Below are 15,417 nucleotides of genomic sequence, written 5' to 3'. Positions count from 1 at the left end.
CTTCTGGGATAGAAATATTAAGATATTCTTATTAAAGTGAAAGTGAAAGTTGCTCAGTCATGTCCGACTCTTTGCAACCCCATGGACTATACAGTCCATGGAATTCTCCAGGCAAGGACACTGGAGTGGGGAGCCTTTCCCTTCTCCAGGGGATCTTCCCAACCCAGGGATCAAACCCAGGTCTCCCGCATTGCAGGCGGATTCTTTACCAGCTGAGCCACCAGGGAAGCCCATTCTTATTAAAAATAATTATAAATCATTTGGGTTTGATTTGTAGGCATTTGAGGACAATGCAAATTGGAATGTCTAGAAATGAAAAGTTAAATGAAGAAGAGAAGTGTGTGTACATTTGCTCTTTTGTGAAGGTACACTAACTGAGCTGTGCTCTCTTTGAAGAGATAAGCTAGCAAGTTGCTATGTATTTGGGGGAGAGTGACCAATAATTCAATGGAGCGGGCAAGGGAGCCAAAACCCATTCACAAATGCTGTTTCATAGCTTGGCCCGTGTTACTGCCAACGTGCCAAAACCTAAAGAAAATAGGCACGTCGCATAAGAGTGAAATTATGCCTCCAATCCAGCTTCCTCGACAACTTTGGCGCGCTTCATTTTCCGCTGGAGTTATATGAGTGTTAGCAGTGCTTGCCACTGATGTGTGAGAACTTTTGGATTTCAAAATCTAAACTTACTGATAGTCTATAAGTGCCTCACTGATAGGCAATTTGATTTCCTTTGGCGGCCCATCTTGAGTATCCTTTTTATTTGTTTTCGCCGTGGTTTCCATTGTGTTGCTTAGCTAGTAAGAAGAATACCTGTTTGAAAAAAAGAGAGACAGGAAAAATAAATTCTTTGTTCCTTTACTTGTGTTTATTAGATAAAGCACTACTGGGACTTAACTTAAAACTGGTTCTTCCATCCAGATTGCCCCCGTGTCCCCAGAGCTGACATCATCCATGATGCTGGGTCATCAGGAATCAGTTGGATTCTTGAGTCTGCTGAGTTCCATGCTTTGAGCAGGTCCAGACCAGGATCCCAAACTTTCTGAGACTCACTCTCTTACATGATCCATCAACAACTGTTGCCCCTATCGAGCTTCTTTTACAGCAAGGACTTAACTTTTTCAATCATTTCCTGTCTCCACAGTGTTTGGCAGAATGCCCTGCCTATACCAGCAGCTCAATAAATGTCTTTTAGTTATTAAAAATTAAGACAAAACAAAAGCACAACCTTCTATGAAGACCTGGAAACTAGGCTCTAAAAGAGTTAGAACTGGGATCCAAAGAAATTAGGTTTGACCAGGGTTGCTATAAAGTGCAAATATAAGGACTTTATTTTTTAAATGGTTAAGAGGTTTACAAATGCAAAATAATGAGAATGATAAAAATAATGTATTATCATTACCAGTGACTGTTTATTAGCTATTAATTGCTTTTGTATCTTATAATAAGAAACATCAAAAATAATATTTTTTAAAAGGGAAAATCAGACCCACTGTTTTTAGTTTTTATGGTAAAGAGGAACACTTTGAGGATTTGGTATGAGTACTAATTTGTACTAACTAATGAGTACTTTTAAGATCATAGTTTTTCTTGACAGATTTTTATCTTTGGATTTTTATTAATGTATATTGTCACTCTGCTTATTAACTTATATGCAGAGTAAATCATGTGAAATATTGGGCTGGATGACTCACAAGCTGGAATCAAAATTCTGGGAGAAATAACAGCAACCTCAGACATGAATATGATACCCCTTTAATGGCAGAAAGTGAAGAGGAATTAAAGAGCCTCTTGATGAAGGTGAAAGAGGAGAGTGGGAAAGCTGGCTTAAAACATTAAAAAAACTAAGATCAAGGCATCTGGTCCCAGCACTTCATGGCAAATAGATGGGAAAACAATGGAAACAGTGACAGACTTTATTTTCTTGAGCTCCAAAATCACTGTGGATGGTGACTGCAGCTATGAAATTAAAAGATGCTTGCTCCTTGGAAGAAAAGCTATGACAGACGTAGACAGTGTATTAAAAAGCAGAGATATCACTTTATCGACAAAGGTCCAGCTAGTCAAAGCTATGGTTTTTCCAGTAGTCATGTATGGATGTGAGAGCTGGACTATGAAGAAGGCTGAGTGCCAAAGAATTGATGCTTTTGAACTGTGGTGTTGGAGAAGACTCTTGAGAGTCCCTTGGACTGCAAGGAGATCCAACCAGTCCATCCTAAAGGAGATCAGTCCTGGGTGTTCACTGGAAGGACTGATGCTGAAGCTAAAGCTCCAGTATTTTGGCCACCCGATGCAAAGAGCTGACTCATTTGAAAAGACTCTGATGGTGGGAAAGATTGAGGGTGGGAAGAGAAGGGGACGACAGAGGATGAGACGGTTGGATGGCATCACCGATTCAATGGACATGAATCTGAGCAAACATAAGGAGATGATGAAGGACAGGGAAGCCTGGCGTGCTGCAGTTCATGGGGTTGGACACGACTTGGCAGCTGAACAACAACAACAGACCTCAAGAAGGTAAGTACCTAACTTGCATTCAGTGTATTACTAGGTGGGTGTGGTAGGAAAAACATAACCTTTGTAGTTATTTGTTAAAATGGCTGGAAACTCCATGTGCATGGGGATGATGTAATTCTTGTACATTACTGTATTTCCCCTCCTAGCACAGTAGATGCAGTCCTTGTCAAATGAACAATTAGATGGGTGAATCAGGTAGACATATTTTAATCCTAGATCTACCACCTAATATCTAGGTGACCTTGAGTAGGCTACTTCATCTTTTTGAGCTTCAGTTCCATCATCTGTAAAGCGAGAACAAAATTCTTAAACACTGGTAAGGATGAAATGGGTTAATATTTAAAGCACCTGTCATAGTGTCTGCCATATAGAAAGAATTTAGTAAGTATTTTTGCCCCTTTAATTATGGCTCCAGAAGCATAATCTGGTAAATTTCAGGTAAGTAAAGCAGAATGTCTGCCTGCTGCCAAGTATGAGGCTAGGTGGAAAGACGAATCCATGTGGTTTTTGACCATCAGCTTTCATCACTGATTTGGATCACCGAGTAGGCAATCTACACAAATCATTCAGATCCACAACGGAAAAACTCACTGAAATAAAAACATACTTTTCCCCTGCAGACTTGCTGTTTGCATAACCAGACCTCTAGGGAGGTTCAGTCTTGGTGCCTAAGACTTTTCTAGCCAAGTGTGTTCATTTCTGTATCCTAATAGATTCTAGTATTTGTGAATGCAAATATACTACAATACTTTTTAACTGAAAACCACAAAGGTGACATATCAAAAAGATTCAATTCATTAAGACAGGTTAGTATGTTGTGTTATCTTCTCAGATGTGCAAGTATTGAGAATGATTCCTTAAGCTTCATACTGTCACAGTTCACAGAAACTTATCACTAGGGAAAAAAATTGCTATCTTTTGTTTCAGGAAAACTGAATTTTTATATTACTTTCTATTTTAAAATTAGGATTTTTAACTTAACAGTTACACAAAACCATAGCATGCTGTCAAGGGTTTCATTTTACAAGAACTTAGTGTTTAACAAAAACTTTTACTATAAAATATTTTATTTAAAAGCTGAAACAAATAACATTAATCTCTAATTTTCTTTCTGAGTCATATGGAAGAGATCAAGTGTTATGGTTCCCACCTGTGGTACCCATCTGGTGCTGGAGGAAAAATGACCTCATTTTGCTCAATTACTTCAGTTACCTGGCCCTTATGTTTCCAACTCTCTGACCAGTGAACAATTAGTTACCTAACTGCAGCTCAAGGCAAAAGATTTTAATAAAATATGAGTGAAAATGTGGATCCATTAAGCATAAATGGTTTGTGCATAAACTATATTAAGATTCATTGTTTCACAAACTTTAAGGAAAATTAATAAGGCATTTGGGTCACCAGCTTAACAGTTGCCTTTCTGCAGTGAGCTAATGACATTCTGTGAAAATGTACTTTTGCATTAGATAATGTCCTACAAACAATGGGGATTTTAATAAACATTGACAAGGATTTACAGTTCCTGACCACCTAGAGGATTCCTATCTCAGGAAAAGGTGAGAATTCTAGAAAAAACAGCTACAGAATAACTATCCTCCAAGAAGATTTCACTTAAAATAATTCCTGACAAATGAACACTTGTGCGGATTTGTCAGTAACTTCAAATGTCTATTTAGTGCCTATTCATGTGTAGCAATTTTTCTGCCCTGTAGTTATAAAGTATAAAAGAGGTGAGACCTCTGCTTAGACTGAGCATATTCCAATAAAACTTTAAAAAAAAAGAGAGAGAGAGAGAGAGAGAGAAAGAGCAACTCTAAAAGGCTTTAGAAAACCATACAAGTAATAAATGCTAGAGAGATACTTCCCCAGGGCATGATCTTCTGTGCCTGTTTTTCCTCTCCCAACTCTGTTTGGGCATCAATAACATACAGTGTGGATGGCGCTAGTGGAAAGAACCCGCCTGCCAGTTCAGGAGATGTAAGAGACACCAGTTCGATCAGTGGGTCCGGAAGAGGAAATGAGAACCCACTGCAGTATTCTTGCCTGGAAATTTCCATGGAAACAGGAGCCTTGTGGGCCACAGTCTGTGGGGTCACAGAGTAGGACACGAATAAGTGCACGCATGTGCACACCCACACACACACACACAGGCAGTGAGGGCAGGTGAGGAGGCTGCGTTTGAAGGACTTGGGTATCCAGCATTTTCAGAGACTATTCCATAATCATTTTCTATTAGAAAATGTTTCGAAAAGTATTCCCCAAATGCTTGTCAGTGAAAAGTAAGAAGTCTATTTAGTAAAAAGCAATATATAATAAGCCATCTTCTTCAAATATCCTCACATCCCATAATGCTTTGACTCTGCAAAGTGTGTTAGCCACTCAGTCGTGTCCAACTCTTTGCGACCCCATGGACTGTAGCCCACCAGGCTCCTCTGTCCCTGGGATTTCCCAGGCAGGAATACTGGAGTTGGTAGCCATTCTCTTCTCCAGGGCATCTTCCTGACCCAGGGATCAAACCCCGGTCTCCTGCATTGCAGGTGGATTCTTTACCTTCTGCACTATCCCCCAGACAAGGAGTCTGCCCTTTCCCGCACAGTCTCAGGGTCCTGGCTCAATACCTAGAAAGTTCCTCATGACTTTGTGATAAAGTTCTGAATAAGATTCCATCAGGGGTTGAGAGCGTGATTTAGTTAAAAAGATCTCTCTATGAGTATTTGAAGTCTTGAAGTCTAGACGTGGCTCTTGCCATTAACAAGCTATAAAATTATGTCAGTCTAACAACAGCTGTAATCATGCAGTACTTCCAAAAGCCTTTGTTAAGGAACAATCTGACATCTAACCATTACGGCACTCATCTTCAACAAAATATAACTCCTCAAATACTGAATAGTAACTACTTCAGCAACTCATTTTGGGAATTCAAAAACAGATATTAGCATACAGGTCACCATCTTCTGTGGGCACAAACTGGATGTTCAGCAATTATCTGATTCAAATGCCCGACTGGCAAATAATGCACACTTGCTTTCCTGATGGTCCTATTTATTGGCTCATAATATTGTATATACCCTGAATTTAGAAAGTAAAATGACTTTTAAATTCAAATTCTCAGTTAGGCTAGGGTACATTTTTAATGCAATCTAAAATGTTTTAGAAATGCTCTCTAGCATATTTTTTTAAACCTGAATGCATTTAAAGGCTCTTAGTAGTGATAATAGCACCTAAATTTAGTCTCACAAAATTTCAGACCATCTCTTTTGTATAGATTATGTACATATAGCCCCAAACAACTTCAAAATGTAAGATACAGCCAATTTGGAAAAGAAACATAACCATTAAGAGAATATTGTAAGAATAATGGACATATATACATGCAGGACTTCCCACACTCTGATGGAGAAGGAGAATGAAAAAACCTCTCTCCTTCAACAGTGAATAAAGCATACCAACTGAGGCTGGGTCTTGGGGGGTGGTGGAAAGAAAATAATTAGCAATTATTACACATGTTGATAAATACCTAATCTTATTCTTTTCCTTCTCTGCCTTCACAGGAAGCTTTCTCTCTCTTTTTTTTCCATCAGATGTAACATGTTCTCTCACTTCCCAACCGCTTTCTCAACTCTCTCCACCCTGCGGAGAGTTATGGGGTAAGAAGAGGAATGAGGAGACAAACAAGCTGCGATACAAATCTAACAGATTAATAAAAGAAAGAAGGCAAGCGTCCTGTTTAGAAGGATGCAGCCACCAGCCAGGGCAAGAAGCCGAGGGTGAAGGGCCATCAACGCCACACCCAGAGCTTATAAAGCTCCCGCAGCCGGAGGGCTCCGTGCTGGTACTAGGGACGCAAGGATTTGCGGTGTCTGTCGTCTAAAGCCTTTCACCAGACTGCGGATTCAGTGAGAAGAGCACTAAGGAGATTGGAGTCTAGACCATGAAGGAGTTTTATAACCTCGGACAGGTCTCTAAACCTCTCTGACCCTCGCTTTCTCTTCCATCTTTCCTACCTGTCAGGATTATTAATGACACTCAAATGCTTTGGGAAAACTGTCAAGCGATAAAGCCCCATACGAACGGAGGGCATGATCAGTCTACGGAGCATCCGTTGTGTGCTAGAGACTGAGGGCATCACGAAAGTTGAAAACCTGAGTCAAAGTCAGATCCTGCTCTCCAGAGCTGAGATCTCAGAAAGGCAAATGAGCAACGTATCCAGGGGTTCTACTGCGAGGCGGAAAGAGATGCGTTAGTATTCAGATCGGATCCAAAAAGTTCTTCCTCCGTGTCTCCTGGGTGAAAAGGTTAGGAGGTCAGCGGCTCCTAACCGCCCAGCACTTCACCCCGATGTTGGACCCCAGAAGGTCGGAACCCCAGGCCCGTTTTGTGGCGGAGCCAGCCGCAGGGCCAGTGGGTCCCGGGCGGAGATGCTCATAAAGTCGTAAGTCAGACTGAAAGGAGGCGGGGCTGAGCAAGGAGGCTAGGCAGTGTGCTGACCTCCCCTCGACGGCTTCCGCACGCGGATACACAGCAGTGGACCGGTAGGCAGCGCGCACGGCCGGCGGGCGGACCCGGCCGGTTCACTCCGGCGCCGGCGCCGCGCCCTCCGTTTCCAAGGCGACCAGCGCGCGGGCCTCCCCCTCCCACCACCACCAGCCGCGAGCGGCGGGTCGGGCGCGCCCCCTGGCGGCAGCAGCGTGGAACAGTCAGGTCGAGGGTGTGTGCTCCCACCGTCTACCCACCCGGTTCTCATCGTCTCAACGCGCGGAGCTGCAGAGAGACTCCCTCAGTTCAGTTCAGTCGCTCAGTCGTGTCCGACTCTTTGCAACCCCATGGACTGCAGCACGCCAGGTTTCTCTGTCTATCACCAACTCTCGGAGTTTACTCAAACTCATGCCCATCGAGTCGGTGATGCCATCCAACCATCTCATCCTCTGTCGTCCCCTTCTCCTCCCGCCTTCAATCTTTCCCAGCATCAGGGTCTTTTCAAATGAGTCAGTTCTTCGCATCAGGTGGCCAAATTATTGGAGTTTCAGCTTCAGCATCAGTCCTTCCAATGAACACCCAGGACTGATCTCCTTTAGGATGGACTGGTTGGATCTCCTTGCAGTCCAAGGGACTCGCCACAGTCTTCTCCAACACCACAGTTCAAAAGCATCAATTCTTTGGCGCTCAGCTTTCTTTATAGTCCCAACTCTCACATCCATACATGACCACCGGCAAAACCATAGCTTTGACTAGACGGACCTTTGTTGGCAAAGTAATATCTCTGCTGTTTAATATGCTGTCTAGGTTGGTCATAACTTTCCTTCCAAGACTCAGTCACCCACTTTTAACTCCCTCCCGTGGTGAACTGGGAAGCGGCGAGTGGTGTAGAGGCTTGAGATCTAGGCTCTGTGTTGTGACCGTAAGCTACGCACTGTTTCTTCCATTGTAAAGTTAAGACATCAGGTTTGGACAGTGGTTTTCAGACAGCTTGTGGGATGGGAAAGGGATGTGCGTTCTGCCCCCTCTCCACCCCGACCCCGCCCCTTCCACCACCGAGGCTTCTCTCCTGCCTGCTTTCATTTTGTGTAAGCGTTCTCTTGGGTTTAACTCCAAGGAGAACTGCAGACCCCTGGACTAAATGCTTTTAAGGTAACTTACAGCTCTAAAAGCCCTTGATCCTGCTTATGTTCTTTCTTGTTTTATGTTTTTGTTTTTGCTCCAAAATCTCAAGAAAACCCGTATAGATTTCATCTTTCCCTCTCTTTCCACTTTTGGCAGCTCTGGTGTTGGAGAAGACTCTTGAGAGTCCCTTGGACTGCAAGGAGATCCAACCAGTCCATCCTAAAGGAGATCAGTCCTGAATATTCATTGGAAGGACTATGCTGATGCTGAAACTCCAATACTTTGACCACCTGATGTGAAGAACTGACTCGTTGGAAAAGACCCTGATGCTGATGACTGAGTGACTGAACTGAACTCCTTATTTCAAGGAGGAAAAATATACACCTGCAACCTCTGAATTTCCCCTTTTCCTCACCTGGGTTCATTCTCATTTCCTGCCTCAAGACAATTTCGTATATTCTGAGAGCACTTAGTTACATTTGAGTCAGTTAGGCATCCTTTTTGTCTTGTAAGTCTAACATTTGGCATCCTTGAATTTGATTTATAAAAATACATTTTCATATATTTCATGATTAATGCTGTTACATGAATACATATTAAGAACTTACGGAAGAGAACTGAAGCAGCGAATAAAAATATTAATTACCTTTGGTTAAGGTAATTTTTCTAAGTAAAAAGTCACCTGAAGCCTAGCCAGTTTGAGGTCATTATGTCTTCTACCTTGTTCAAACTGCCCTTTATTCTGTTAGTGTTTTATATTTGTTCAGTGTCAATTATTTGCTGTGATCTACACATCTGATAAAATGTTTTTAGTTCCTTGGTCTTCTCTAGAAGAGCAACAACAGGTTGGGGAGTAAAATAATTGAATAGAATACAGATGCAAGAGGAAAAAAGCTACCACCACCCATTTTTTAAAGCATAGGGATTTTTTGTTGTTAAATGGAGAAACAATTTTGTGATTTTTCAGTACTTTTAATTCATTCCCAAATCACTTTCTATAAATCCTAGACCAATTTCTTTTTGCTAGAGTCTGGGCCCATGGTCAAAAATGTCCTTTTACCCTATCATTTATCTTTTGTGCTGTTTTTCTTATGGTGTTTGCCAGTTGGTGGTCAAACAGTTGAAGTCAGATAAAAACCACTTGCTGAGTTTCTTCATTTGGCCTTGATTTTCTGTTAGCCTTGCCATGTTGAATGATGTGAAATTAGAGGTAGGAGAGTGTCTGTGGTAGAAAAAGTCAACTCTGTTGTCTGATTTTGGCAGAAACACAAAGAATTTGTTTGGTATTTCTGTGGCTAAACATTTTATACATTTAAGCCTATTTTCATTACCTCTGCAAATAGACCATAAGGCAGTCAACCAAGTGTATTAAGTCTCACAATAATTTTTAGAAACATGAGCTAGTGATTAACCCATTGCTTTTGTAAAACAGTTCAGACTTCTGGTAAATCAGAGCTTTAACTGACAACAAAGTTACTTTTAGGTACTGGAAAAGCCCTGCCATAACTTCTTATCCAAAAACTTGGTTCCTGAAAATTGGAAGCAGTTAAATTGGTGTTTTGCAAAAAAGTCAAGAAGTAAAATGCTCTCTTGAGAGGGAAAGTTTACATCACCTTTGAGCAGGCATGGTGACAAACTCATTGAAAGGATAATGTTTTGACCCGTCATCCACTGGTATGATTATAAAATGGGGTTGTTTCCACTTTATTTATGTGTGCTTAGTCGTTCAGTCATGTCTGATTCTTTGCTACCCTTTGGACTGTAGTCCACCAGGCTCCTCTGTCCATGGGATTTTTCAGACACAAATACTGGAGGGGGTTGCCGTTTCCTCCTCCAGGGGATAAAGGTTGCATTTTTTTCCCCCTTCAGGCTGGTGGTATGGCTCTTCAGCCGGTGTCTCTTCATCTCTTCAGACCAAGATTAAGTTAAATGAAGAGTACTCTGGCAAAAAAGAAATCACTTCTCTTCTCTCCCACTGATCTCCTCTGAGTAAGTTTGGAAATTAAGTGTGTGATCTCTGTTCTGTCTGGGGAAGAGAAGCCCAGGATGCTAAGTTGGAGACAGAGGGTCATGTCCCAGGAGCTTGAGCCAGGGGCTATGCATGGTGCTTGAAGGCTTCAGGGTGTGGTGTCATGAGAGCAATTCAGCTTTCAGGCAGTTTTAAAACATGACCACACAGGATAAACATTCAAGTAAATGTGTGCATGCGTGCTAAGTCACTTCAGTCATGTCCGACTCTGCAACCCTGTAAACCATAGCTGGTCAGGCTCCTTTGTCCATGGGATTTTCTCCAGGCAAGAATACTGGAGTGGGCTGCCATGCCTTCCTCCAGGAGATCTTCCCCACCCAGGGATCAAACCCTCTTTTCTTGTGTCTCCTGCAATAATAAGTGGGTTTTTTTAACACTAGTGCTGCCTGGGAATCGCCATTCAAGTAAATTCAGTTCAGTTCAGTTCAGTCGCTCAGTCGTGTCCGACTCTTAGCGACCCTGCGAGTCGCAGCACAACAGCCCTCCCTGTCCATTACCAACTCCCGAAGTTTACTCAAACTCATGTCCATCGAGTCGGTGATGCCATCCAGCCATCTCATCCTCTGTCGTCCCCTTCTCCTCCTGCCCCCAATCCCTCCCAGCATCAGGGTCTTTTCCAATGAGTCAACTCTTCGCATGAGGTGGCCAGAATACTGGAGTTCCAGCTTCAGCATCAGTCCTTCCAATGAACACCCAGGACTGATCTCCTTTAGGACGGACTGGTTGGATCTCCTTGCAGTCCAAGGGACTCTCAAGAGTCTTCTCCAACACCACAGTTCAAAAGCATCAATTCTTCAGCGCTCAGCTTTCTTCACAGTCCAACTCTCACATCCATACATGACCACTGGAAAAACCATAGCCTTGACCAGGCGGACCTTTGTTGGCAAAGTAATGTCTTTGCTTTTTAATATGCTTCTAGGTTGGTCATAACTTTCCTTCCAAGAAGTAAGTGTCTTTTAATTTCATGGCTGCAATCACCATCTTCAGTGATTTTGGAGCTCAAAAAAATAAATTCAAGTAAATAGAACATGACAAAAAAATCTGGAAATACATATAGCCAGTTGCTTCAGACAAAAATGTCAAGGTAATTAACAAAAGGATACTATTTTCAACAAATGCTACTGTAGCAACTGCATATCTGGGGAGAAAAAATGAGACTTACCTTGACCATACACAAGAAAATTAAAATGAATCATAGATCTGAACATAAACGCTGAAGCTATAGAACTTTTAGAGTAAGACACAGAAGAAAATCTTTGTGACCTTAGGTAGGCAAAGAGCTTGAATATAAAGAAAGAGAGAAAGAATAATAATTTAGACTTAATCAAAATTAAATATCTCTGCTCTTTAGTTAGTTTCTTTAAAAAGAAAATGGAATTTTAATCACTCACTTGGTATGTTTTTAAGGTCAACAGGCAGGAATTCTTAAGAAACAGTTATATGAGTTTCAAAGCAGAGTCATCATGCGCAGTATTTTGTCTTCTGGTTCCTTGAAGTCAAGTCAAATTCAAGAATGTTTTAGGCGACCGTGGAACATTTCATTGGCACTGTAAGAAAATCCCCTGTGTTTGTGTCCAGAAGTTTTCTTGGGGCCCTCATGCATTGAAAAAGAATAAATTTTATGGCAAAAGAGGAATATAAATTTGACAGAAGGGGACTAGGGAAGAAAAGAACTTTGAGTGCAGTCCTCAGGGATAGAGGGGAAGTGAGACCGGAGGGGTTTTCAGTGCTCAGTGCATTATTCTGGGAAGTCTCTCAAGGGTTCAGACGAGCTTCCCCTTTCACCTAGGTTGCTGCAGCCCAGTGTCAATCACACAAGCTCAGCTTTAGGTATCAGGCTCCTTTCTGCTCGAGGTTTCATTTGGAGATTGATCTGTGTGCCTGAAGACTGTGTGATCACTGCTGTCCAGACTGAGAAAGACGTTAGGAACCTTAGTTTAGGGACCACATACTTACTTACTCGATTTTGCAAAATTGTTCTCTTTCCAAATATGAGCAACTTTATGTTTAGCAGTAAAATTCCTAGGTGTTTAGTCTTTAACTAGTTTTAAGAAGATGAAAAGGTAAAGCACAATCTGGAAAAATATTTTCAATTTGTATACTTGACTAAAGGCTGGTATCTATCATTTATAAACAACTTCTAAAGCTCAGTAATGAGAAAATAGAATAGTCAGATATAAATGCCAAACGATTTGAACAGACAGTCTGCGAAAGAAGATAAATCATTGGCCAATTGGTATATGAAAACATGCTCAGCATCATTAGTCATAAGGAAATACAAAATAAACCCCAATGAGATATCACTATGTTACCCATTAGAATGGCTAAACTTAAAAAGACCAGTAATACTATGTGTTGACAAGGATGTGGAGCAGCTAGAACTTTCTTGTATTACTGGTGGAAAAGGAAGATGACACAACCATTTTGGAAAGCAATTTGGTCATCTCTTACAAAGTTAAACATATCTACTGTATGACCCAGCTACCACACCCTTGTTTTCCCTCATAGCTCAGTCGGTAAAGAATCCACCGGCAGTGCAGGAATCTGCCTGCAATGCAGGAAACCCAGGCTCGATTTCTGGGTCCAGAAGATCTGCTGGAGAAGGAAATGGCAACCCACTGCAGTATTCTTGCAGGGAAAATTCCATGGACAGAAGAGCCTGGTGGGCTATAGTCCATGAGGTCGCAAGAGCTGGACATAACTTAGCAACTAAACCACCACCATACCCTTAGATATTTATCCAAAAGAAATGAAAATGAATGTCCAAGCAGCTTTATCGTGATCATCTAAATCTGAAAACAGCTCAGATGTCCCTCAACAAGTTTACATTCGCACAATAGAAGCTCCTTAGTAATAAAAAATAAAATAAATTAAGAAAAAAGAAATTAACCATCAATACATCCAACAGCATGATGGTCACAAAAGCATTTAGCTAAGTGAAAAAGTCAAGCATGAAAAGTTATATACCATATCACAGGAAATTCTAGAAAATCCGAAAAGCGGATCACTGGTTACCGAATGCTGATGGGGGTGGGGGTGGGGGGGATGAAGGGATTGACTGTAACAGGAGAGGAGGGAACATTTCAGGAGGAAGGAAATGTTCTAGAACTCGATTGTGGTGGTGGTCACAAGGGTGCATGTATTTGTTAAAACTCATCAAATTATCTTTAAATGGGTGCATTCTATCATATATAGATTACGTGTTTAAAGTTGATTTAAAAATGGCTACACGTTATTTGATAACTCCTCTCATCAAGAAATGGGATCCCTGTTTCCTCTCCTTGAATCTGGGTGGTCTTATGTCTGCTTCAACCAAGAAAATATGGCAGAAACGACTCTATGCTGCTTCCAAAGCTGGGTCATAAAGACGCAGGCAGCTTCTTCTAGGTTCTTTCGGGATACTTGCAGTGGGGGAGGTCAGCTGCCTGTAGAAAGTCCACTCTGAGACGACCATACTAGACAGACCAAGTGTAGGCTCTGTGGTCAACCAGCTGAGTTCCGCCTTCCAGTTCGAAATGTGCCAGGCATGTGAGTGAAACCAACTTGGATCTTCCCAACCAGCCCATCCATCAGCTGAGAATTGCTGAGTTGATTTTAGTTGATGCCACAAGGGGATCATCAGTTACTAACCTACAGAGTCTGGGATATGGTTGCTTAAAACCATCGAGTTTGATAGTTGATTAATGGTCCATTACTGCATAACATATTACCCCACATTTAATGATTCAGACAACAATAATCACTTACTATCTCACAGTTTTTTATGGCTCAGGAATTTAGGAGCAAGTTGACTGGGTAGTTCTAACTTGGGGTATCTCATGAGGTCAGATGTTGGACAGATTCTGACTCTTGCCTGGAGGAGGTTTCGGTCTACGGGGAGGAAGGGGCAATAGAAGCAGAGTTGGGTAACCCCTGGAACGTGAAAGCAGAGTGTTAAGGGAAAACCCAGCCCAGTCTTGAGACTCAGGGAAAAAATTCCCAGAGGAAGTGAGGTCTAAACCCAGACTTGACAGTGAGCAGGAATGAGTTGTTTTGGAGGCTGGGGTGTGAGAGGTGCTGGGACAGAGACACGGGCGTGTCCCAGGGCCTAGAGGTGGAAATGAGCATGATGAGTCAGCTGCTTATGGAGCTGAGAGAAATGGTTAGGGTCTCAGAGAGAGGAACGGAGCGAGAGGGGAGGCTGGCTGAGCCAGCAGGGACACCCTTGTACGATCAGAAGCCTGCACTCTGATGCCAGTGTGAAGGAGGGTGGCGAAAGTCACATGGAGACGGTTTCCGGGATGAACTCCACTGACCATGTTTTTCTGCCTCAGCGCCTCTCACCTAAGGTCTAGTTTCTCAGGCTCTGCCTTTTGCCAGAGGGCAGTGACTGGCAGAAAGAATGAGCTCATCTCCTGGGCTCAAGTTATCAGCTTGCCCAATCTCTGGAACCTTCTCTGAGCCTCAGGTGGGATGCCCACCCCCGCACCAGAAAGTCTATGAAACTCTGCCTCTAACAAACATATTAAAGGAATCAGAACATGTGGAGTGACACTACCTCCGTATGGAGAATGGGGCCATATGGATAACAGCTTCCATCTTTTAGAAGCTGTATTTGCATAATTGTTTTTCACTTGGTTTCCTCATTATTGTGGTAAGAACCATGAGATATACCCTCTTAAAATCTCAGGTGTATAACAACAATATTGTTAACAATAGGGACTCTGTTTAACAGCAGATCTCTAACGTTTATGCAGCTGCATAACTGAAACTTCATTCCTGTTGAGCAGCAGCTCCCTATTTCCCCTTCCTATGAGTCTGAGTATTTTAGGTATTTCCTATAAGTGGAATCATAGAATATTTGTCCTTCTGTGACCGGCTTCTTTCACTTAGCATAATGTCCTCCTGGTTCATTCATGTTGTTGCAAGTGGTAGTATTTTCTCCTTCTATTAAAGGTACAAAATAGTCCATTGAATGAATATACCATGTTTTGTTTATCCATTCATCTATCAATAGACATTGAAGTTGTTCCCATATTTTGGTTACTGTGAGTAATACTCCAGTGAAGTTACAATTGCGGATGTCTCTTTGAGATCCTAATTTCAGTTCTTTTGGATAAATACTCAGAAATGGGATTGCTGGATCATATGGTAGTTCTATTTTGAATTTTTTGAAGAACCTCTATACTGTTTTCTGAAATTTTAATTCACAATTCAATAGCTTTCCTGTCAGAAACAATGACTTAGAACAGACTATGGGAAAATATGCCATATAAAAATATCACTGATAATAT

The 15,417-nt window shown here is 41.9% G+C and overlaps 1 protein-coding gene and 1 long non-coding RNA gene across 2 annotated transcripts in view; one reads left to right on the top strand and one right to left on the bottom strand.

Moving 5' to 3' along the window:
- Positions 1-782, bottom strand: part of CCDC83 (coiled-coil domain containing 83) — a 43,767-nt gene extending 42,985 nt beyond the window's left edge. Inside the window, exon 1 of the mRNA XM_061158515.1 lies at positions 688-782. Within this exon, the coding sequence (XP_061014498.1) occupies positions 688-782 (95 nt within the window). The remainder of the gene's footprint in view (positions 1-687) is intronic.
- Positions 783-2,111: 1,329 nt separating this feature from the next.
- LOC133067441 (uncharacterized) lies at positions 2,112-8,607 on the top strand. The gene is made up of 3 exons (XR_009695258.1): positions 2,112-2,514; positions 6,066-6,472; positions 8,272-8,607. It is a non-coding gene; the product is annotated as an uncharacterized LOC133067441 (long non-coding RNA).
- The last annotated feature ends 6,810 nt before the right edge of the window (positions 8,608-15,417 follow it).

The sequence above is a fragment of the Dama dama genome, chromosome 2, assembly GCF_033118175.1.
Source record: "Dama dama isolate Ldn47 chromosome 2, ASM3311817v1, whole genome shotgun sequence".
In the NCBI taxonomy this organism is placed as follows: Eukaryota; Metazoa; Chordata; class Mammalia; order Artiodactyla; family Cervidae; genus Dama; species Dama dama.
This window is presented reverse-complemented; position numbering and strand designations above follow the sequence as displayed.